This window comes from Phoca vitulina, unplaced genomic scaffold, assembly GCF_004348235.1.
Source record: "Phoca vitulina isolate PV1807 unplaced genomic scaffold, GSC_HSeal_1.0 scaffold96, whole genome shotgun sequence".
Classification (NCBI taxonomy): Eukaryota; Metazoa; Chordata; class Mammalia; order Carnivora; family Phocidae; genus Phoca; species Phoca vitulina.
Genome location: NW_022589799.1, coordinates 2,075,626 through 2,100,359, shown reverse-complemented (window position 1 = coordinate 2,100,359; position 24,734 = coordinate 2,075,626). Strand labels below are relative to the sequence as shown.

At 38.0% G+C, this 24,734-nt stretch overlaps 1 protein-coding gene across 3 annotated transcripts in view; it reads left to right on the top strand.

Annotated features, from left to right (window-relative positions):
- The window catches only part of RPRD2 (regulation of nuclear pre-mRNA domain containing 2), a 97,289-nt gene that overhangs the window by 40,794 nt on the left and 31,761 nt on the right, over positions 1–24,734 (top strand). For all 3 annotated transcript variants that reach the window (XM_032397015.1, XM_032397014.1, XM_032397016.1), the window contains exon 2: positions 5,087–5,216. In XM_032397015.1, coding sequence (XP_032252906.1) covers positions 5,087–5,216 — 130 coding nt within the window. The remainder of the gene's footprint in view (positions 1–5,086; positions 5,217–24,734) is intronic.

Here is a 24,734-nt window from a genome sequence, read left to right as displayed (position 1 = left end):
TTGAATCTGAGCTGTGTATTAGACATGCAAGAGGAGATGTTGGGAAAGTAGTTGGATATTTGAGTCTACGTTGGATATTTGAGTCTATGGTTCAAAGGAAAGGTCCAGGCTGAAATGCAGATTACTTCAAGACAACTAGTTCAACTTTTGGGGCCAAAATGCTTATATTTCCTTATAGCCTATTATGAAAGCAGCAAATATGTATTGTTAGGATTAGATTTAGAATAGAGGCAAGCAAAAGGAAAATAGAGATCAATACTATTAAAAGTTAATTCCATATCCTTTCTGATCTCTTTCACAGATTTTTTTTTCTAATATGAAATCACTCTGTAGTTAACTACTTTTTTCATTTGATGGTTTTTTTATTTCCATTTCAGTAAATTTTCATTTTTTAAAAAAATATTTGAGAGAGACAGAGATAGCAAGTGAGAGAGAGCACAAGTGGGAAGGAGGGGGAGAAGCAGACTCCTCACTGAGCAGGGAGCCCGATGTGGGAATCGATCCCAGGACTCTGGGATCATAACCTGAGCTGAAGGCAGATGCTTAACTGACTGAGCCACTCAGGTGCCCAGTAAATTTTCATTTTATCTAATTCCAGACCATATTCAGATTTCTTTCGTTGATCCAGAAATGTCATTTACAGGTGGTTAGTCCAAACCTATGTGCAATTTAGGGATAGAGATTAATTATATCAGATTACTTTGTCCCTTGAGTCCCTTAATCTCTCCATTACATTTCATGCCACTGATTTGTTGATGAGACTGGGCCAGTTGCCCTGCAGAATATCTCACTTTATAGATTTGTCTGGTTGCTTCCTTGCAGTGTTATTAGCTCTTTTTATTATTTCTAACAATAAAATTATCTGCAGCTTTTTCTAAAATACCCTTCTATATAAAAACTTTTCATGGTTTCTTATTAGCCACAGAGTAAAGGCTAAAACTTTCTTAGCTCAATATTTAGTAACCATCAGAATTTGTTATCTTTGCCTATTCTTCCACTGTTCTTCCAGCCAAACCTTTCTGGTCAGACACAAGTAGAAATAGGTAGTATTTAAGAATGTAGACTTTCGATCCAACTGTCTATATTTAAATTCCAGTTTCAGTACCTACTAGATGTGACAGTTCACATCATTCCATCTCTTAAATGGAGGTAACAGTACCGACCTCATAGGGTTGTTGTAAGGATATCAGTTAATATTAGTATCATCTTTAAAACAGTGTCTAGCACATAGAAAATGCTGTAAGTATTATTAAATAAGCTTAAAAATCTAGCCTAATTTTTTCCCTTCTGCAAAACAAAAGACGCTCATTGCACAATCCTTTTCAGCACCTTTACTCATGACTTGTTCTTGCTGGAGTGCTCTTCCCCTTTCTTCCTGTCTACAAAAATTTAACTTCTTCATCAGACTAATATTATTTGAACACCTGCCAGATACTCAGTAATTGAGGTCATAGCAGTAAACAAGACAGAATTCCAGCCTTTAGGGAGCTTATACTCTAGTGGAAGATACAGTCAGGTACACTACAATGTGATAAGTGTATGACACGTGTACCTTCAGGATGCACTAAAGGCGTCTTACAGAGTCAGGGGAAGCTTCATGGAAGATGTGATATATAAGCTGAGAGTTGAAGGAAGAAAAAGAATTAGTCTGTTAAAATGGGCGGCAAGACAAGGGAAGGAGGTGGGGCTTGGCTTTGAGAACAAAGTATAGTTCACTAAACTGCAGCTTTAAGGGAGAGTGGCTAAAGTTGAGGCTAAACAAGTAAGCAAGAACTAGGTTGTAGAGGGTTTGGAAAAGCATTCAAGATGGGTCTTCTCAAATCCCACTGTCTTCAGGCATCTTCTCAGACTACCTCAGCCAATTTTTCTCATTTCCTCCTGACTTTCTATAGTGATTTGACTATAGAGTGTAGGGTTTGCATTGGGAAGAAGTTGCATTAAAATAGTTGGAGGTGGGCGCCTGGGTGGCTCAGTTGGTTAAGCAACTGCCTTCGGCTCAGGTCATGATCCTGGAGTCCCTGGATCGAGTCCCGCATCTTCTCCCTCTGACCCTCCCCCCTCTCATGTGCTCTCTCTCATTCTCTCTCTCTCAAATAAATAAATAAAATCTTTAAAAAAAAAAATAGTTGGAGGTGGTTTGTTTGGGGAAGAAGTAGTGATAAGATGGGGGGCAAAATCTGACATGAATTAAGTTTAATATTTTGGACTTCTTCTATGGATGAGTAGAAAACACAAGATATTCAGGATGGGATATCCTAGAAAAGGAAAATTCCAAGAGAGAAAGAGAGTCCATGTGCAAGGTTTCTGGGAACTGTATTTCATTAAAGATAGAACTTTGAAAGGGAAGAGATGAGACTGAAAGAGAAGGTAAGATCCAGATCATAAATGGAGACAAAGGTGTTCAGGCGTTTTCTAGTAAGCATTTGGAAATCATTGATGGATTTGATATGAGAAACAAATTGGATAATGTTTGCATATTAGAAGTGAATTTAGCAATTTAGAGAGTAAATTTGAGGAGACTAAGTCTAGAGGCAAGATAACCAGTTAGGAGGGTACTGCAGTAGTAGTCAAGGTCAAAGGTAATGAACCCAGCAAAGAGCAATAGGAAGAGAAGGAAAAGAGGAGATAAATTTTACAGATACTATTCGAGACAAAATTGGCTGGACTTGGAGATGTATCAGATGTGAGGGTCAGGTAGGGAGGAGGAAGAGTCAAGAAAGATTGCTAAAATTCTGGCTAAATACAAGAGCAGTAACAGATGGAAGAGAAGGACGATTACTAATACTGAAAAATCAAGCTCAACGTGCCTCTGAGACTTGAACATGGATGTGTGCTTTGACTGATAAAGGGAAATCCAGGCTTGGTATCCATAGACATGGGAGTCATTGATGCATAGGTGGTGGGAGTTAAAGCTGTGGAAGTGGATGGTTATGCTGATAGCATGTCATTTTCTATGTGCTAAGCACTGTCCTGAATGCTTTATATACATTGTTTCATTTAATTCTTGTAACAACCCTGTGAGGTTGTCATTTTACAAAGAAAAAGAAAGTGTCATATAGAAGAGTTAAGTAGTATTTAAAGCTAATAAGGGACAGAGTCAGGAGTGGAACAAACTAACTTAAAACCTGAAATCTTAAAACATGATGCCACGGGTGAATGGAGAAGAGTGCTCAGGAGAGAACGCTGGGGAACTTCAACATTTAAAGGAGGATGGTCACAGGTGGAGCTGCCTATCTGCACATGCTCACCATGTATATATGGAGAAGGAATCGGAGAGGTAGGAAAACCAGGAAAGTGGTTATGACAGAAACCAAGAGGAATTACCATAACAGATTATTCTGTGTGCCAAAAGCCACAAAGAAATAACATTTTAAAAATTTTCATCAGGTTTAATAAGTTGGAATTTATTGGTAATTCCTGTTTAAGTGGAGCGGTGGCAACATAAGTGAGATGGCATAATTTATATAAAGCTCTTGAGCATAGTAGATTGCATATTTTAAGTACAAACAAAAGTAGCTCCTATAGTTACGGAGTTAATAGGAGTTAAAGTGGGGACAGTGAGAACTCTTTGAGATACTTGAATCTGAAAGATCTTAACTAACTCAGGTAAGTTGATTTGGTTGGGTTTAAATATGGATACATTTTTTTTAAAGAGAATAGAATTTCCATATGATTTCTGATAATAATGAAGAACATATGGAAGGACTATAGCATTGTAATGTTGAGGGCCCAGCTGAAGGAGACTAGATTTATATGGTTTCAGTCCTCCTGGTATGATTTTTCTTCAGCAGAACCCAGGAGTAGAAATAAAAGTCAAGTAAAGGCATTCAGTTAGGTTGATCTAGATTTAGGATTTTGTTGAATGCATGTGATAGAAAGGCTAAATCGGGGGGAAGGGGGAGGAAAAGAGAATGAAGGTTTTAATAAAAGAGTATTTTAATAGTTTAAGGGGTGCTTGGGTGGCTCAGTAGGTTAAGCGGCTGACTCTTGATACTGGCTCAGGTCATGATCTCGGGGTTGTGAGATCGAGACCCGAGTCAGGCTCTGTGCTGGGCATAGACCCTGCTTAGGATTCTCCGTCCCTCTGCTTTCAGGCACGTACATTCTCTCTCTTTCAAAAAAAAAGTGGTTTAAATAATAGATCAAAGACTGTGGAATTGATAGAGAAAAAATTGAGTACTAAAAGTGACTATAAAGTTAGGAAAAATTTAGAACTGAGATCTTGATAAAAGTGACAAATATGGTGACTAACATAACATAATAAAAAAATAATAATAAAGTGACAAATATAAGGGGAATGAGAGGCTGTGGTCAAAAAAGGGGATTTTAAAATGTGCAGAGGAGTGGTTTTTGGAAGTCACTGAATTTAAGATCAAGATTTTGAGAGACTGGAAAACATGATGAATCATCCAAATGGGCATTAAAATTGTCGAGGATATAATGAAACTTGGGGTGGTTTTGCCTGAGGTTCCAGAAAGCAAATTGATTGGGCCTTGTTTTGGGCCTTTGAAAAACTTGACCTTCGTGTGTGTATGTATGGGATCAGATTACTTATTTCCCAGGACCTAGTGCTGGAGCAGAGTGTTGCTTCTGGTTAGATGGCAGGATTTAGGTGTACCTGAGTAGTATCTGGACTAGTTGATGAAAAGAATCTATCTACAAAAATAATGTAGAGGAGGTTAAGCAGTTTGCCTAAGGTCACATTCTGGGTGGTTCTAAAGCCCATGCTCTTTCACTAACCCTAGTGTTTTTGCAACAAGGTGAGCTGCTTCAAACATTCTTTCCAAATGTTTGGGAGAACAGTTTTGTTTAATTTTAGCTTCTCCAGAGTTAATGAGTTTTTTAGTGCCAAACATCTATAAAGTGAAGTGGAAATCTATTCAGGGAGCACCTTGAACAGAAAATTAACCTCAGTGTTTTTAGACACTAGTTTCAATAAATTGATCCATTAGTTCATTTGTCTGTTTATCTATTCTCCACCCATGTAATAGTGGTTACACAGTTTGAGAACACTGTATTTGGAATAAGTTGAACAAAGTATAATTTAACTCATTTGGTTTTATTTATTTTCTTTTGTCATCTCTAGCTGCCTATCCCCACCGTTTGAATCTCTTTTACCTCGCCAATGATGTCATACAGAACTGCAAAAGGAAAAACGCAATCATTTTCCGTGAATCATTTGCTGATGTCCTTCCTGAAGCAGCTGCTCTGGTGAAGTAAGTAAATTCTTACTGCTTTTGGGGATCTAAGCTTAGATTATTAAAAATTTTAGTTTTCCTTTTTACCTGTCAGTAAGAACTGTTAATAGTTGTACATGTTTGAAGATCCAAGGATATTTTGCCCAAATTGTTCGTGTAACTTTCCCACTAATACACACATTTTTCTTTTAAAAATTCTTTCTTCTTTCTCTCTTTTTTTTTTAAGATTTTATTTATTGGGGCTCCTGGGTGGCTCAGTCGTTGGGCGTCTGCCTTCAGCTTAGGTCATGATCCCAGGGTCCTGGGATCGAGCCTGCATCGGGCTCCCTGCTCCGTGGGAAGCCTGCTTCTCCCTCTCCCACTCCCCCTGCTTGTGTTCCCTCTCTCGCTGTCGCTCTCTGTCAAATAAATAAAATCTTTAAAAAAAAAAAAAGAAAGCTTGTTATTTAGTCTCTGTCTCTTCTCTCCTACCTTGACCATATATATCTCCTGGTTATACTCTTTGGTTGGTACTTCTTTCCAATTGCTTCTTTTGTTTTCATATTTTTTTTTACACATTTCCTTTCTTCTTTCAGTCTTCTTGAAATCTTGCCCCCTCTATGATTCTGTGTAATTAAAGAGAAGTGGAAATTTTTATTCCGAACTTCATATTGATTTATTCCATCCTTAATGAAATTGTCCCCAGCATTTCCCAAAGTGCTGGAATACTTAATTTGATGTTATTTTTACTCTATATTAATAGTGTCTTCCTTGTGTTTCATCCATATTTGCAAGTTGTTTATTTGGTGCAAGAGATATACATACATGATTGGAGGATAAATAATTATGTAGAACAATCAAAATTGCTAAGTATTTCCTCAAATTATATATTGATTAGCATGTTATATATTTATATAAATATGTGAATATTGTACATTATCTGTCCATTTGTTGGTACTAACCCATTCAAAATTGAATGATCCTTTTTCCTTCCTTTGGATTATTAACTTGAGGTGTTTATTTTGGTTCTACGTGAATGTACTAAAAGATTTATACACATGTCAGAAGAACATAAAATAGGGGTGCCCACCTGGCTCAGTCGGTAGAGCATGGGACTGTTGATCTCAGGATTGTGAGTTCAAGCCCTACATTGGGTGTAGAGATTACTTAAAAATAAAATCTTTAAAAAAAAAAGAAAAGAAGTACATAAAATAATAACAATAACACCTAGTGTTTATTGAACACTTGTAATTGACCAGGTATAATACAGAGTGCTTTGTATGCTTTAAGTCATTGAATCCTGAGAGCAACTTTTTTAAAGTGGCTACTGCTGTTGTTCCCATTTAAGGAGGAGGAAAGTGGTTTAGAGAGATTCAGTAGCTTGCCTGAGTTCTCACAGCTGGCAGGGTTGGGGGGAGGGAGGGACAATTCCCACCCAAGCCTGTCTAGACCCCAAAGCCCACTTTCTTTGCCATTTAACCACAATCTGTGTTATTTCTTTGCATATATAAACCCAGTATAATTTAGAGTAAGAAAAGCAGTATGCTGGATGGTCTCTACTTAGAGTTTCTGCTGTAAATATCACTGTAGTCTTTTTTTTTTTTTTTTGAAGATTTTATTCATTTGACAGAGAGACAGTGAGAGAGGGAACACAAGCAGGGGGAGTGGGGGAGAGAGAAGCGGGCTTCCCGCGGAGCAGGGAGCCCGATGTGGGGCTCAATCCCAGGACCCTGGGATCATGACCTGAGCCGAAGGCAGACGCATAACGACTGAGCCACCCAGGAGCCCCTCACTATAGTCTTTTTATAACTTAACCTAGTGTTTCCTAGACTTAGACTTTGTGACCGAGTTCATGGGTTAATATAGGGTTGTCAGCTTTTATTTTACTAGGCAAAGATATTTTTTAAAACAACTGCTTTATATTACTGTAACTGATTTCACAGAAAAAGGTGGAAGGACATAAAGTTCAGTCCTTTATTTTTTTATTTTTTTATTTTTTTTATTTTTTATTTTTTTTAAAGATTTTTATTTATTTATTTGACAGAGAGAGACACAGCGAAAGAGGGAACACAAGCAGGTGGAGAGGGAGAGGGAGAAGCAGGCTCCCCACTGAGCAGGGAGCCCGATGCAGGGCTCGATCCCAGGACCCCGGGATCATGACCTGAGCCGAAGGCAGACGCTTAACGACTGAGCCACCCAGGCGCCCCTATTTTTTTATTTTTTAAAGATCTTGTTTATTTATTTGAGAGGGAGAGGGGCAGAGGGAGAAGGACAAGCAGAGACTCCTTCTGAGTGTGAAGCCACACACAGGGCTCCATCCCAGGACCCTGACCATGACCTGAGCTGAAGTCAGACACTTAACCACCTGAGCCACCAGGCACCGCAAGTTCAGTCCTTTAAATTAAAATTTCAAGTGCTGAAAATGTTGTTTGTTTGTTTGTTTAAGATTTTATTTATTTTGAGAGAGCATGAGCAGGGGAGGCAGAGGAAGGGGGACAAGCAGACTGCCCGCTGAGCAGAGAGCCCAACTTAATTAAGGGCTCAATCCCAGGACCCCGGGATCATGACCTGAGCCAAAGGCAGATGCTCAACCATCTGAGGCACCCCAGTGCCAAAAGTGTTTTTATTTTTATTTATTTATTTATTTATTTTTTAAGGTTTTATTTATTTGACAGAAAGACAGCCAGAGAGGGAACACAAGCAGGGGGAGTGGGAGAGGGAGAAGCAGGCTTCCCGCAGAGCAGGGAGCCCAATGCAGGGCTCTATCCCAGGACCCTGGGATCATGACCCGAGCCAAAGGCAGACACTTAATGACTGAGCCACCCAGGGCCCCCCAAAAGTGTTTTTAACTCAATGAGGGTATCTTCAGAAACCTGTAGTAAACATAAGACTTAAGAGTGAAACTGTAAAAGCATTCCAAGACAGGGATGCCTTCTGACATCATTCATATTGGCCATTATGCTGGAGATCCCATTCATTTCTAAATAAGTAAATAAAAAGAGTACATTCAGAAGAGACAGGATTGTCATCATTTGCAAATAATATGATTACCTACATCAGGGATGGGCAGCCTTTTTCTGTAAAGGGCCAGGTAGCAAGTATTTTAGGCTCTGTAGGCCATAGGATCTCTGTTGCCACTACTCAGTTCTGCTAGTCTAGCATGAAAGCAGCTATAGATAGCAGGTAAACAAGTGGGTGTGGCTGTGTTCCAGTAAAACTTTATTTACAAAAATAGGCAGCTGGCCTGACGTTCATAGTTTGCCAACCCTGGCTCACGTAAAAGTGAACTAATAAGGGAGGTAATTTAAATAGTTAGATTCAAGTTCAAGTGCTAGCTGTAACCAATTTAAAAATGTAATTAGGGGGGCGCCTGGGTGGCTCAGTCGGTTAAGCATCTGCCTTCGGCTCAGGTTGTGATCCCGGGGTCCTGGGATCGAGCCCTGCATATCGGGCTCTCTGCTCCGCGGGAGCCTGCTTCTCCCTCTCCCTGCTGCTCCCCCTGCTTGTACTCTCTCTCGCAAATAAATAAATCAAATTAAAAAAAAAAAAAGAAAACCTCCCTTTAAAAAAAAAAATGTAATTAGGAGAAAAGATTCCTTTTGCAACAAAAAGTTCTGCCCCTCCCAGAATAAAAGAGATCCCACTCAAGAATAAATGTAATAAGTATGTTGAGGGTTTTATAAAGAAAGCTTTTGGACTTTACTAAAGGGTATTAAAGATCTGGATAAAAGAGAAGATACATTATGTACCATTTTGAAGAGAAAGATTTGGTATTGTTAAAAATATGATTCCCAGTATATAATCTATAAATTCATTGTAATCTCAGTCAAAATCTTAATAGGGTTTAATGTGGAAGGATAAAATACATAATTGTTTTAAAGAATAGTAAGGCTAGATTTCCCCTATCAATTATTAATGTATATTTTAAAACTCTAATAGAAGCAGAAGTAGAAGACTATATCATTGAAACAATATATTCTTGGTTATAAAGAAATTAATTACACAGTATATGATAAATGAGGGGAGAGTAAGATATGACTTTTAGTATTCCATAAACATCCCCATCCCAACCACTACTACCCTCTTTTAAATTTCTATTCACAAATATACTTTAGATTCATTTCTACCCTCTTGTGAATTCTTTTCTCTTAAGACTGTTGTTTTAATCCCTTTAATTCAGGAGGGGCAAATGACTAGAGGTTCCAGGCAGGTCACATAGATGAGTGAGGTGGGTTGAATTGAAGAAGAACCCATCTAAAAGGAGCAGCAGGGCGCCTGGGTGGCTCAGTCGTTACACATCTGCCTTCAGCTCAGGTCATGATCCCAGGGTCCTGGGATCAAGCCCCACATCGAGCCCCACATCGGGCTCCCTGCTCCGTGGGAAGCCTGCTTCTCCCTCTCCCACTCACCCTGCTTGTAGTCCCTCTCTCGCTGTGTCTCTCTCTGTCAAATAAATAAAATCTTAAAAAAAAATAAAATAAAATTCTCTTCTTTATTGAGCTGAAAAGTGAATTTAGACTAGTTGTTATCATTAGAGCTTAATATATTCTTTTGACTCTTAAGGGTGTAGAGAAAATTGCATGCAGGTCTGACCTTTGTTGGGAAAAGATGTCATGACAGATTTGGGGGAAACAATGAGCTTGGTACTCTGAAGTAAACCCACCGTAAGAACGGATTCTGTCATAAAACCACTTGGGAGTTTGGATTTGGGCAGTTTTTTCTCTTTCTCTCTCTCTCTGTCTCTCTTTTTAAGATCTATTCATTTTGAGAGAGAGAAAGTGCGCGTGCATGTGCACAAGTAGGGGGCAGGGAAGGGGGCTGTAGAGAGAGAGAGAGAGAATATCGCAAACAGACCCCGTGCTAAGCATGGAGCCTGACTTGGGGCTTGATTTCATGACCCTGAGATCATGACCTGAGCCAAAACCAAGAGTCTGACGCTTAACTGACTAAGCCATCCTGGTGCCCCAGTTTTCTAACTAAACTGACAGCTGCATTTCTTCTCTCATTACATGCATTCTCTTGGAGATTTATCTACTCATGGATTAAACTCTTGCTCATATTATCCTAATAACTACTATAACTGCATCTAGATTTTTGATGTTTTGTTTTTAAAGGTTTTATTTTTACGTAATCTCTACACCCAATGTGGGCTCGAACTTACAACCCCAAGATCAAGCATCACATGCTCTACCAACTGAGCCAGCCAGGCAGCCCCCCCCCTTTTTTTTGACCATGTCTTCAACTTCTTTTTGTGAATTACTACCTCATTATATGATGATATTCAGCTCAGAACATCTAAAACAATAATATACCTTACATTTGCATAAAGCCCTGCTCCCACAGTTTGTGCGAAAATAGGTTATAAATTGAAAATTGTTATACAAATGGTATTTGAAACTCACAGTAACCAACTTTGCAGGTAAGCAAATTGGATTTTATTCTTTCTTTTTACAAAATGAGAAAACTGAAGCCCAGAGCAGTTAAGAAATTGTCCAAAAAGAAATTGCCCAAAGTAAAATGTCAATTTAGTAAAAGAGGTGAGAATAGAACTGAGATTTTTCTGACTCTTAGTCTCCTGTTATTTCTTTCTTTTTTTTTTTTTAAAGATTTCATTTATTTATTTGACAGAGAGACACAGTGAGAGAGGGAACACAAGCAGGGGGAGTGAGAGAGGGAGAAGCAGGCTTCCCATGGAGCAGGGAGCCTGATGCGGGGCTCGATCCCAGGACCCTGGGATCCTGAGCCGAAGGCAGACGCTTAACAACTGAGCCACCCAGGCGCCCCTAGTCTTCTGTTATTTCTGTTTTACAATACAGTCTGCCCCTTAGTAAATCTTAAATTCTTGTCCCTTCATTTCTTAGTCACTTACCAGAGACTGTTTCTTTTCCTGTTTCTTTCTCCTTTTCTTTTTTTTTATTTTTTATTTTTTTAGATTTTTATTTTATTTATTTGAGAGAGAGAAAGAGCACAAGAGGGGGTAGAGTCAGAGGAAGAAGCAGACTCCCTGCCGAGCAAGGAGACCAATGCGGAACTCGATCCCAGGACTCCGGGATCATGACCTGAGCTGAAGGCAGTCGTTTAACCAACTGAGCCACCCAGGCACCCTCTTTCTCCTTTTCTCTCTCTCTTTAAATTTCCCATTATCATCTCTATTTGATATGTTTATATTTTTATAATAGCCTTCTAACTACTTTCTTATTGTCTGATATCAGCCTCAGTTGTTTTTTTTTAATCTGTATAAATCTGCCAATAATAGTACCCACCCCACAGAGTCTGGGAACTACTAAATGAGTAAATACTGTGATATAGAGTGAATGCTTAGAATAGTGAGTGGCATATAATAAGCACCTAATAAATGTTAGCTGCTACTTTGATGATGAGGTTGATAATGATGATTACTCCTACAATTATTATTAACAAATTCATGTTACCAAATCACTGTTCTGATCATTCTTTTAAAAAATGTTTTCATATTACTATATAATTTAACAAATTCCTTTCCATGTTATTTTTTTTTTTTAAGATTTCATTTTATTTGACAGAGAGAGACACAGTGAGAGAGGGAACACAAGCAGAGGGGGTGGAGGAGGGAGAAGCAGGCCTCCCGCCCAGCAGGGAGCCCGATGCAGGGCTTGATCCCAGGACCCTGGGATCATGACCTGAGCCGAAGGCAGACGCTTAACGACTGAGCCACCCAGGCGCCCCCAAAAGAAATTTTTTTAAAAATAAAAGACTGGTTAATGCCTCTAAAAAATAAAGTCTATTAAATTAAAATTATTACTTATATGATAATAAAAGCTAAAGGACAGGACAAAAGAAAAAAGGCTGGTTAATGATAACAGTGCATTTTAGCAAGTAGGTGCATTTGCAAATAGGGAATCCAGGATTGAGATTAATGAGGATTGACTGTGTGTAAAAAAATCTTAGCAAAAGTTGTGTAAGATCTCTATGGAGAAATTTATAAAACATAATTGAGAAACATTGTAGAAAACCTAAATAGGTATTTGTGGATAGGGAACACTCAGTATTTAACAATGTCAGTTCTTCCCAATTGATTTATAAATCCAGTGCAATTTTTTTTTTTTTTTTTAAGATTTTACTTTTTAAGTAATGTCTACACCCGGCATGGGTCTCAAACTCACAACCCTGAGATCAAGAGTCAACATGCTCCACGGACTGAGCCAGCCAGGTGCCCCAATCCAGTGCAGTCTTAATTAAGATCTCAGTAAAGGCACCCTCCCCCCTTTTTACAGATTGGCTCTGAATTTTATGTGGAAGTGCAGAGAATTCTCCTTCCCCTCCCCTGGAAAGAGAAAGCCAGAAACTGCTAAAGAATAACAAGGTGGAAGGACTGGCTTTACCAGATTTCAAGCCTTATTATAAACCTGTAATAAATAAAGCAGTATGGTATTAGCCTGAGATAGCCACAGAAACTCATAGAACATAATACAAAGTCTAGACACAGACCAATGTATGTATATACTAGATCTGTGTATGAAACTATAGGTAGTGGAAAAGGAACTTTTTTCTTACAACTATTGCTCAGGCAATTGGCTATTTATGTATATGTATATAAAATTAGATCCCATCTCTATGTGTATATATATAAAATTAGATCTCATTCATACCATACACATACCATACACAAAAATTAGTTGCATGTTAAAGACAAATACAAAAGAACTAGGGCCGCCTGGGTGGCTCAGTCAGTTAAACATCCAACTCTTGATCTTGGCTGAGGTCTTGTTCTCAGGGTCGTGAGTTCAAGCCCTGTGTTGGGCTCCATGCTAGGTGTGGAGTGTACTTTTAAAAAAAAAAGAGGAACTTAAAATTAAAGGAAATTTAAAAACCTATAAATCCTTTTGAAGGAGAATATCTCATGACCTTACCTCAAAAGATGGATAAATTTGACTTTTTTTTTTTTTTTAAGATTTTTTTTATTCATTTGAGAGTGAGAGAGAGACAGAGCACAAACAGCAGAGGCAAAGGGAGAGGGACAAGCAGACTCCCTGCTGAGCAGGAGCCCGATGTGGGGCTTGATCCCAGGACCCTGAGATCATGACCTGAGACCCAAAGGCAGACGCTTAACCATCTGAGCCACCCAGGTGCCCCTAAATTCAACTACTTTAAAACAAAGACCTTTTATTTATTGAAAGACACCATAAAGAGTGAAAAGACAAGCCACAGAGTGGGAGAAAGTATCTGCAGTGCAGTCAACAAAGGGCTCATACCCAGAAATACAAAGAATAACAAAATAACACGAAAAAGACAAAAAAAAATTAGAAGGTTTTACCTGGCACTTACCATATTAGAAATTAAAACAGAAATTGTTTAAATATTAATCACCTTTAAAGCAATAAACAAATAATTGGGGCACCTGGGTGGCTCATTTGGGTAAGCATCTGACTCTTGATTTTAGATGAGGTCATGATCTCAGGGTTGTGAGATTGTGCCCCGAGCCTGCTTAAAATTCTTTCCCTCTCCCTCTGCCCCTCCTCCACCTCTCAAAAAAAAAAAAAACAAACCAACAACAATCAAGCTTTTTAAAAAAATTTTAATGAGGGGTGCCTGGGTGGCACAGTTAAACGTCAGACTGTTGATTTTGGCTCAGGTGGTGATCTCATGGTCATGGGATCAAGCCCTGCATTGGGCTCCACGCATAGCAGAGTCTGCCTGAGATTCCCTCTCTCTCTGCCCCTCCAGCTTGTGTACTCTCTCTCTCTCTCAAATAAATAAATAAATCTTTAAAAATTTTTTAATGAGAAGAGCTCATTAAGAGCTAGTGTTTTGCATTTTTTGCAGATCTCTTTAATATCTGGTAGTAACAGTATACAGTTAAATTCTCTTATCTGCTTCTGTATTCAGTCTGTTGTGATATCACATCATATAGTCTTAGAACTGCTGAGATATGTATATCATTACATACGGTGTAAGTCAAGTTCCAATCAGGAGAGGGAAACCACACACCAGTAATTTAAATAAGGAAAGTTTTAATGTAAAGAATTGGTAAAATGTATTGTAAAATGTAACGTAAAGAATAGGTAAAAAGTAGCTGACTACTACTAGAAGGAATAAGGGAACTCTAAGGTGTAATGGGATATTATGTGCTGAAAGCAGCTACTACCTGTGGACCTGAGGGAAAAGTGAAGGAAGAGCCCTCCTCTCCTCCCAATTGAAATTCAGACCTGAGGAAAGAGTGGATTGCTGCAAGAATATGCTACCCGCCATTGTAGCGGCAGAGACTGGCTGGGGAGCACTCATCACTGACTGCAAGAGCAGCAACATTCGGCTGTGCTCAAACCCTGCCAGGAAGCCTATATGCTGATCCATTTAAGAACAGAACACCAGAAGAATCCCAACTGCTTCTTCCAGCCTGTCAATGAGGCTCTAGGGACCTCTATTGGCAGAGACTAACACTGAGCCAAGGGGAAATAGAGTTTGCAGTCTGGCTCCTGTACCACAAAAATGGGTGAGAGGCAGTAAATTAATAACTAGCACATTTATTTGCCAGATAGGGCATACATTTTAAAGTCCACCAATACCAACATTAACATGACTGTGGCACAGTGGAAGCTCTCATATACTGTTGGTTTAAGGGTTGATTGGTATAAAATAACCTCCTTTTGAAAAGTTTGTTATGTACACACTATGATCTTTGGATTTCACCCCAAGGCTTTTACTCCTGAGAAACTTGCATAGATACAGCAAAATCAGTAGCAGAGAATTTTCATAGCAACATTGTTCCTGGTAATAAAAATTTGGAAACAATAAAGATGTTTTTCTGCAGTAAAATGAATGTGTTGTGGCATATTGGAATAACCAGATAGCAAAGAATATTAATGAATTTCAGTTACATGCAACAACATAGATAAATCTCACAAAATATTGATTGCAAGTACAAAGGAATATTTATGCATATATATGATTCCTTTATACAAAATTCATATTTGGCAAAAATAAACTATTATTTATGCATACCTACATGTTAGAACCATAAAGAAAAAACAATTACCACAAAAGTCTGTCATCTTAGGTAGTTCAAAGGGATTGTGCTTTTGAAGGGGCCCTTGAGTCTTCTGGGGAGCTGGCAGTGCTTTATTTCTTATGATTACCTGGGTATTCACTTTTTAATTATATGTTGAATAATTTTATATATATGTTTTAAGCAGGTTTTCTGTCATGTTCATTTCATAATCTCAAAATGGAACCATTTTTTTTTCTTTAAGATTTTATTTATTTGAGAGAGAGAATGCAAGCGGTGGGGAGGAGTGGAGGGAGAGGGACAGGCAGACTGTGCTGAGCACAGAGCCTGACACGGGGCTTGATCTCATGACGCCAAGATCATGACCTGAAGCTGAAATCAAGTCAGACGCTGAACTGACTGGGCCACCCAGGAGCCCCACCACTTTAAAAGGTTGAAATAGAGCACAAGAAAAGACTTACTTGGACCAAACCTGAATTTTAAATTGCAGTATTGAGTAAATAGAAGAAGTTGGTTCCTTTTGAAAATTGAATTGGCAGCCTATAAGTACAATTTGTATAAGAAACCATAGAGCAGTGTAGTAGTCCCACTTAGGTGATAAGCTCTGTAAGATTTTGCTTACTCCATCCCTTCTTTGAGATTCAGTATCAAGAAATTTTCCCTTCCTGACTTCTTTGTTTCAGTCTGGATTAAGGAACTTTTACTCTTTGCTACCATTATACCTTGTCTCTTCTATCCTGGTACCTAACACACTACATTGTAATTGATACAAGTGCTTTTTATCACCAGTTTCTGCCCCCCTGACTTTGAGCTTCTGCTCACAGCAGAATGCCAGGCACTTCCTAGGTGATTGGTAAATGCCTATACAACGGATGACTGATGATTGGATGGGATGGAGATACTGTGGAGTGCTGAAAAGCAGTGTGTCTTTAAGTACAGGCCCCAGGTATTCTTAGGTGGGTCCATGGATGTAGTTTAAAGGATCTTAGTTTATGAGAAATAAATTTTTTAATTTTATTTTATAATAATTCAAAAGTAATTGAATTATTTAGTATAGTATTTAGTATCAGCTGTATGATTATCTTATATTAATAGTTCTGCAACTCGTTTTCAGTGGCTGTGTTAATGTGTTTGTGATTGCATTTTTTTCCTTTGTTTTTTGGGGGTTTTGTTGTGATTGCATTTTGGCATGAGATATTATTTTATGAGAAGCTAATGAGAACAGATTAAAGATGGCTTTAATATATACATAATTGTTTGCATCAAGTGAAGGCACTAATGTTTCACCATACACTATGAAAAATATTTCCAGTAGTTTCTATGGAGAAAAATGGTGAAATAATTAAATAGTAAGGGTATTATAGGGTTGATAAATTAAAAACAATGTATACATTATCATGCTCACATTGTAATTTGTTTCAACAAAATATCATTTATCCCTTTAATGTCAGTATGAATGGTATTTGCCTTATACTTAATTTGTAAATTCTAATTTGTAGTTGTTGAAGAACTATAGAATGTAATCAGTAGGATCATATAAGGGTAAAAAGATATATGGAGACTGATCTTCGTAGGAAATCCAAGAGAATTCACAGACTAAAAAAGATTTAGCAGGGTTGCTGGGTACAAATCAACATCAAGAATCAGTATCATTTCAATACATAGAAATAACCTATTAAAAAATATAATAGAAGGGGTGCCTGGGTAGCTCAGTCGTTAAGCGTCTGCCTTCGGCTCAGGTCATGATCCCGGGGTCCTGGGATCGAGCCCCACATCGGGCTCCCTGCTCCGCGGGAAGCCTGCTTCTCCCTCTCCCACTCCCCTGCTTGTGTTCCCTCTCTCACTGTGTCTCTCTCTGTCAAATAAATAAAATCTTTAAAAAAAACAAAAACAAAAAACAAAAAAAATATAATAGAAGAGCAGATATTATTAACAGTAACAACAAAAGCTATGTAAAGTATCTAGAATAAAAGCGTGTTAAGACCTTTCTGGGGAAAATTACAAACTGTTACAAAACGATGATAATCAGCATGTAAATACAGTACATTTTAATAAAAATCCCCATAGGACATTTTAAGAAACTTGTTATACTGATTCTAAAATTCATATAGGGTGCGCCTGGGTGGCTCAGTCAGTTAAGCGTCTGCCTTTGGCTCAGGTTGTGATCCTGGGGTCCTGGGATCGAGTCCCACATCGGGCTCCCTGCTCAGCCAGGAGTCTGCTGCTCCCTCTCCCTCTGCTCCTCCCCCTGCTCGTGCTCTCTCTCTCTCTCTCTTAAATAAATAAATAAAATCTAAAAAATAAAAAAAAATAAAATTCATGTAGAAGAGTCAGTGTCTAGGAGTAGCCAAGATTGTTGATAAACAGCAAGCTATTTGGCTATTATAATTATAAAAAGAATGTGGTATCGGTATAAGGACAGATTTAAGGAACAGAGAAAGCCCAGAAATGGACCCAGGCATGTATAGGACCTTTGTAAATGGTAGAAGGTGCGTTACAAATCATTGGAGGAAAGATGAACTCTTCAGTAAGTGAGTCTGGGACATACGCTTTCCATCCAGAAAAAATACAGTTGTTAAATGTTTTTCTATACCATATACACAAATATATTCCAAATGAATTTACCTTAGTGTATAAGACAAAACTTTTGGGGCGCCTGAGTGGTTCAGTCATTAAACGTCTGCCTTCGGCTCAGGTCATGAGCCCCACATTGGGCTCCCTGCTCCACGGGAGGCCTGCTTCTCCCTCTTTCCACTTCCCCCTACTTGTGTTCCCTCTCTCGCTGTGTCTCTCTTTGTCAAAAAATAAATAAAATCTTTAAAAAAAAAAAACCTTTAAAATGTTAGAAACAAATGTTTTTATGACCATAAGGGTTAAAAGCTCTTTTAGAGGGCACCTGGGTGGCTCAGTTGGTTGAGCATCCGACTCTTGATTTCGGCTCAGGTCATGATCTCACAGTTGTGAGATCGAGCCCCAAGTCCAGCTCCACACTGGGTGTGGAGCCAGCTTGAGATTCTCTCTCTCCCTCTCCGTCTGCCCCTCCCTGCACTCCCTCTCTTCAAAAAAGGGGGGGGGGCTCTTAGAGAGAAACAAAAGTACTTAAGAATTTAATGACATCAAAATTAGACTTCTGCATTATAGAAGACACCATAAAATTAAGGACAAGTAACACTACGGAAGATACTTGTTATAGGCAAATAAAAAAGCAAAGTTGTATAAATGGGGATCACTTAGGAGACAGGATAGCAAGTTTTTAGAGATAAAATCTATCCAGTTTCTGAGCTCCTAGGTTTTTTAAGTGTTGACTCTTTCCTTAAGTTGACCTATTATTTAGTCTTCCATACAGTTAGTTAGCAAATATTTACTAAGAACCTATAAGACAAATGACATGACATCCCAGAAATAAGATTTTGGTAAAGAAAAGATATTCTCCTGAGTGAGGCACAAGATTATGCTGTTTAGCTCTGTTTATTTTAACTGTGATACCTGGGCACCTCCCCCTGTACTCTTCATTAGCTTTACACTTTGAAATAATTTGTTAATAACTTGCTGTTTTATTTTTTTATTGTTTTTTAATTTTTTAAAATTTATTCATTTGAGACACAGAGATACAGAGAGAGAGAGAGAGCATGAGCAGGGATAGAGGCAGAGGGAGAGGGAGAAGCAGGCTCCCCGCTGAGCCAGGAGCCCGATACGGGGCTCGATCCCAGGACCCCGGGATCATGACCCGAGCTGAAGGCAGACGCTTAACCATCTGAGCCACCCAGGCGCCCCATTATACCTTGTCGTTTTAAAGGCAGAGGTGAGGGTGCTAGCAAAGAAAGCATCTGTTGAATATCTTAGCACTTTTACAAGGTCAGCCAATTGCTTGTTACTTATAAGTCAGCAACAAAGTTTATAATTAATTTTTTATGTTTTCTATGTGGTAATAATTGTACATGCTGTAGAAATTGATACTGTGATCAGTAATGGCTAAAATAGAGACCTAGAATAACAAGGTAAGTAAAACTGCTATTCTGGATTTTATTTTTGTTCTATTTTCAGAGAATTCCTTAATATGAGAGATGGTTGAATTGTAGATGTTTGAGAGTTCTGAGAGTTTTTGTATAAATAAGGAACAGATCTAGCTAAGAATTTTAGAGCTAACAAATTTTCTAGTAAAACCATTTTTACAAATGAAGAAACCTAGGGGCGCCTGGCTGGCTCAGTTGGTAGAGCATGTGACTCTTAATCTTGGGGTGGAGTTTGAGCCCCCGTTGGGTATAAGGATTACTTAAAAAATAAAATCTTAAAAAAACACACACAAAAACAAATGAAGAAACCTAGCCCCCAAAAGACTTCTTACTGAAACAGAACTAAAACCTCTAGTTTCCCCATCTAGTGCTACTTTTACTATGTTATACCCTAGTCTTAATTATATGTTTTCTTAGCAGTTGCTGTTTTTCCAGCATATTTTACTTGAGGACCTCATAGAGAATAGTTTGGTTTGACAATAACAAAATCCAGTTGTCATTTATTCAGTTACTATTTAGTGAGCACCTTGTTAGGTGCCAAAGAAACAACAATAAATAATTATCTCTGCTGTGAAGAAGCTCTGTAGTCTAGTTGGAAAGAAAGACAGTTATAGATATTTTGATTTGACTTCTGCCCAGATGGCCGATCATCAATTCCAAAGAGTCCTTTTTTTTTTTTTTTTAAAGATTGTATTTATTTATTTGAGAGAGAGCCCAAGAGAGCACGAGCTGTGTGGGAGGGGGGTTAGGGCAGAGGGAGAAGCAGACTCCCTTCTCAGCAGGGAGCCCAATGCAGGGCTTGATCCCCAGGACCCTGAGGTCATGACCTGAAGAAAGTCAGATGCTTAACCGACTGAGCCACCCAGGCACCACCAAAAGGTCATTTTTTTTTTAATAAAACAGTTACATTCTTGACAAAATATAAACTGCACCAGCAACAATGGACATATTAGAAAATCAGAGCTGACATTAACCAGTATGCCTATGTTAGTAGTACCATGCAGTCTGGCAGTTAGACTAGGACTCTAGAGAAAAGGGGTAAAGTGGTTTTGAGTCATAAGCCACCTTGGCTTCTGATTTAAATTTTCTCTCAAGGAGTACATTTTCTATCTAGACCACCAGGAATCTCAATAGATTAAGATCAAACAAATATGTGCTTACAATCCAAAAATCACCAAACACTTTAGAAAACAAACCACCATTAAGGAGAATCAGCAGATTTAGGTCCCCCCCCACCCATGAGCTTCAGGTGTTAGAATTATCAGACAGAATATATAAAACAACTATGTAAGAAATGTTAAAGATGAATGAAATGAACAATGGATAAGATATTTGGACAGATTTTTAAAAAAGAACCAACAGGAATTGTAGAGAGAAAAAAGATTAAGCTAGAAATTAGTTCTGAAGAAATTAGAATGTAGCAATTAGTGAGAAGGAGGTGGAAAAAAGATCGGAATGAGAGGCCTAATTAACATCAAATTAGCTTCCAGGAGGAGAGAACATTTGAGTTCTGAGGAGGTAATAGCTGAGAACTCTCTGAAAGTGATGAAAAACATGAATCTGCAGTTACAGCAACCACAACATATACTAAGCAGGATAATTAAAAAAGAAATTCACACCTAGTTATTGTAATGAAATTATAAAACCAAACCAAACCAGAAAATAACAAGTATTAGGATGGGGGAAACTTCTGTTTCTGGTAGGAATGTAGAGTGGTGCGACAGCTATGGAAAGCAGTTTGATGGTTCCTCAAAAACATAGAATTTCTGTATGATCTAGCAGTTCTGCTTCTGGGTATATACTCCCCAGAAATGAAAGCAGAGACTCAAACAAGTATTTGTAAACCAGTGTTCAAAACAGCATTATTCACAATACCCAAAAGGTAGAAGCAAACCAAGTACCAATTTTCAGAGGAATGGATATGCAAAATGTGGTATATACATAAAATGGAATATCATTTAACCTTAAAAAGGAAAGAATTCTGGCATATGCTACAACATGGATGAACCCTGAACACATTATGCTAAGTGAAATAAGCTAGTCACAAAAGGACAAGTGTTGTATGATTCCACTTAGATGAACTACAGTAATCAAATTTATAGACAGAAAGTACAGTGGTGGTTGTTAAGGGAAAAGGGGAGATGATGTTTAATGGGTATAGAGTTTGAGTTTTACAAGGTGAAGAGAATCGTGGAGATTGATTGTATAACAGTGTGAATGTTGTATGTGAATCCATAGAGACAGAAAGTAGATGAAAAGTTGTCAGGAGCTGGGGGAGGCAGTAGTGGGGAGTTATTATTTAATGGGTACAGAGTTTCTTTTTAAGAGAATGAAAAATTTTGGAAATAAATAGTGGTGGTGGTTGTACAACATTGTGAATATAATTAATGCCACTGAGTTGTACATTAAAAAAAATGGTTAAAATGGCAAGTTTTATTTTACCACAATAAAAAATAAACAAAAAACAGTGCCAAAGAGAAAAGACAGATCACATACACAAGACTACTATTAGATTGATAACACACTTCTCAATAGCAACTGTGGAAGCCAGATGGCAGTTATGAAAAGTATTTCATAGCATTTATAGAAAATAGCTGTCAATATAGATTTGCATACAAAGCAAAACTACTTTCAAGAACCATTCAAGGGGCACCTGGGTGGCTCAGTTGGTTAAACGTCTGCCTTTGGCTCAGGTCATGATCCCACGGTCCTGGGATCGAGCCCTGCATCAGGCTCCCTGCTCAGCGGGGAGCCTGCTTCTCCCTCTCCCTCTGCTGCTCCCCTGCTTGTTCTCTCTCTCTCTCTCTCTCTCTCTGACAAATAAATAAAATCTTAAAAAAACATTCAAACCATATAAAGTTAAAGCTGAGGTAAGTTACGATCAACAAACTTCTGAATCAGTTTGAGTGTGAGAAGTTAGTGATAAGGAGGGATGGTGAGTCATACTGGCAATAAAATATATGAAATATCTAGGAATAGCCTTAACAGGAATTATGTTGAAAACTTTGTGAATAAATTGTATTTGGGAATGTTGAATATAAATTCATAAATATTAATGTTTTGCTGTAGTGAAGAATAATGTATTGATACCATATATCAATGTTATATGTAATACTTTCTCCAAATTAATATATCAGCCTAATATAATTCAAATTAAAAATACCAAAATTTCCTCTTTTGGAACTTAACATTAAATTTACTCTGGAAAAATAAGCAAGTGAGAATATAAGAAATGTTTTGAAATGCAGTTGTAATGAGGGAAGATAAGCTACAGTTTTGAAGATAGTACAGTTGACCCTTGAACAACATGGGTTTGAACTGCTTGAGTCCACTTATACCTGAATTTTTTTTCAATTAGTACAGTACTGTAAATGTATTTTCATTATGATTATAATATTTTTTCTAGCTTTATTATAAGAATACAGTATATAATACATATACAAAATATATGTTCATCAACTGTTTATGTTATTGGTAAGTCAACAGTAGGCTATTAGTAGGTAAGTTTTTGGGGAGCCAGAAGTTATGCGTGGATTTTCAACTGCGGGGGATTGGGGTCGGCGTCCCTAACCACCCCCTACATTTTCAAGGGTCAACTGTATAATGTAAAAATGGATTAACAGAATTTGCAGCATGGAAAAAGATTAATAATTGAATACATGCTAGTGGAAGCAGTAAATCAGTGAGGAAAAGAGAAGTTATAATATTGGAACAATTAATAGGAAATCTGTTTAGATTAGAGCTTGATTTTACATTCTATACCCAGTAGATTTTATTTTATTTTTTATTTTTTTAAAAGATTTTATTTATTTGACAGAGAGAGAGATAGCCAGAGAGGGAACACAAGCAGGGGGAGTGGGAGAGGGAGAAGCAGGCTTCCCGCGGAGCAGGGAGCCCGATGCGGGGCTCTATCCCAGGACTCTGGGATCATGACCTGAGCCGAAGGCAGACACTTAACAACTGATCCACCCAGGCGCCCCTATACCCAGTAGATTTTAAATGAATTATGCAGCTGAATTTTTTTTTAATGTTAATCATTAAAAGAGCAAAGAAAATAAGTTATAATTTTTTAAATCTCTGGTAGGCTTCCTATACTTAAAAAGTGGCAGTAGAGAGCAATTGTATTTTAACAAGTCTACATTTTAAAATTATATGTTTTAAAATGTAACTTAAAGTGCAAAGTGGGGAAACATTTGTAATGTTGGAAAACCTATATATATATAATTATTTACTTCTTAGATAAACACTAAAATGCTAGTGAGTAGATAGGCACAGTTCACAAGAGAAAGTACTGCTTTATTCCATTGTTCAGGCTTAGTGTTATTAAAGATGGGATATCCAGAGATTGTGTATGTCCTGATGGGATGCAGTATGAAGTATATAGTATCGTTTATTCAATATTTGCTCCCCGAAATTTGTGAATATGTATATAATCCAACTAATTTTCGTCTAGAGGAAATTCAGGCATTAATGGAACAAGTTAAAATGGCAGCAAATAAGTAAAGCTAGAGATTGTGGAATGTTCTGCTGGACAGCCAACCCCTGGACTGCAATATCAATGAATGGAATGGGAAAAATACTGAGAACAATTTAATCTGATTGCTCTAGATTAAGAGATTTAAGAGGCATAACCAAATGCAATGTATTGACCTTCTTTGGATCCCATTTCAAACAAACCAACCTTAAATTTCTGAAACATTTAAGGAAATTTTTAATGTGTTGACTATATTTCAATTAAAAATAATAATAAAGTATGTCAACTGTACTTCAATTTAGAAAAATTAAAATCCTGGGGCACCTGGATGGCTTAGTCATTAAGCGTCTGCCTTTGGCTCAGGTCATGATCCCAGGGTTCTGGGATCAAGCCCCGCATCGGGCTCCCTACTCAGCAGGAGGCCTGCTTCTCCCTCTCCCACTCCCTCTGCTTATGTTCCCTCTCTCGCTGTGTTTCTCTCTGTCAAATAAATAAAGAAAATCTTTAAAAAAAAAATCCTGGGATCGAGCCCTGGGTTGGGCTCCCTGCTCAGAGGGAAGTCTGCCTCTCCTTCTCCCTCTGTTCCTCCCCTCAGTTCGTGCTCTCTCTTCAGCACGCTCTCTCTGTCTCTCTCAAATGAGTAAAATCTTAAAAAAAAAGATTTAATTTTATTAAACTTACCTTACCTTACCTTTTAGGATGCCAGTTGTATCAATGAACACATTTGACTAACCCTCATAATACCATATGCATCAGAAAGCTCAGTGTGCTGTCGTAGCCTCATGTACGTCATTGATAAAAAGTATTCATTAAGAATGTTTTAAGATTTTAAAGGTTTTATTTATTTATATTACTTGAGAGAGAACGCATTTGTTTGCATGTGTGTGCAAGCTGGGGAGGGGCAGAGGGAGAGAATCTCAAGCAGACTCCATGCTAATCCCAACACAGAGCTCCATCTCACAACCCTGAGATCATGACCTGAGCTGAAACCGAGAGTCAGATGCTTAACTGACTGAGCCACCCAAGCATCTCAGAATATTTAAGATTTTAATGTGTTAACTATACTTCAATTAAAATAATAAAAGTGT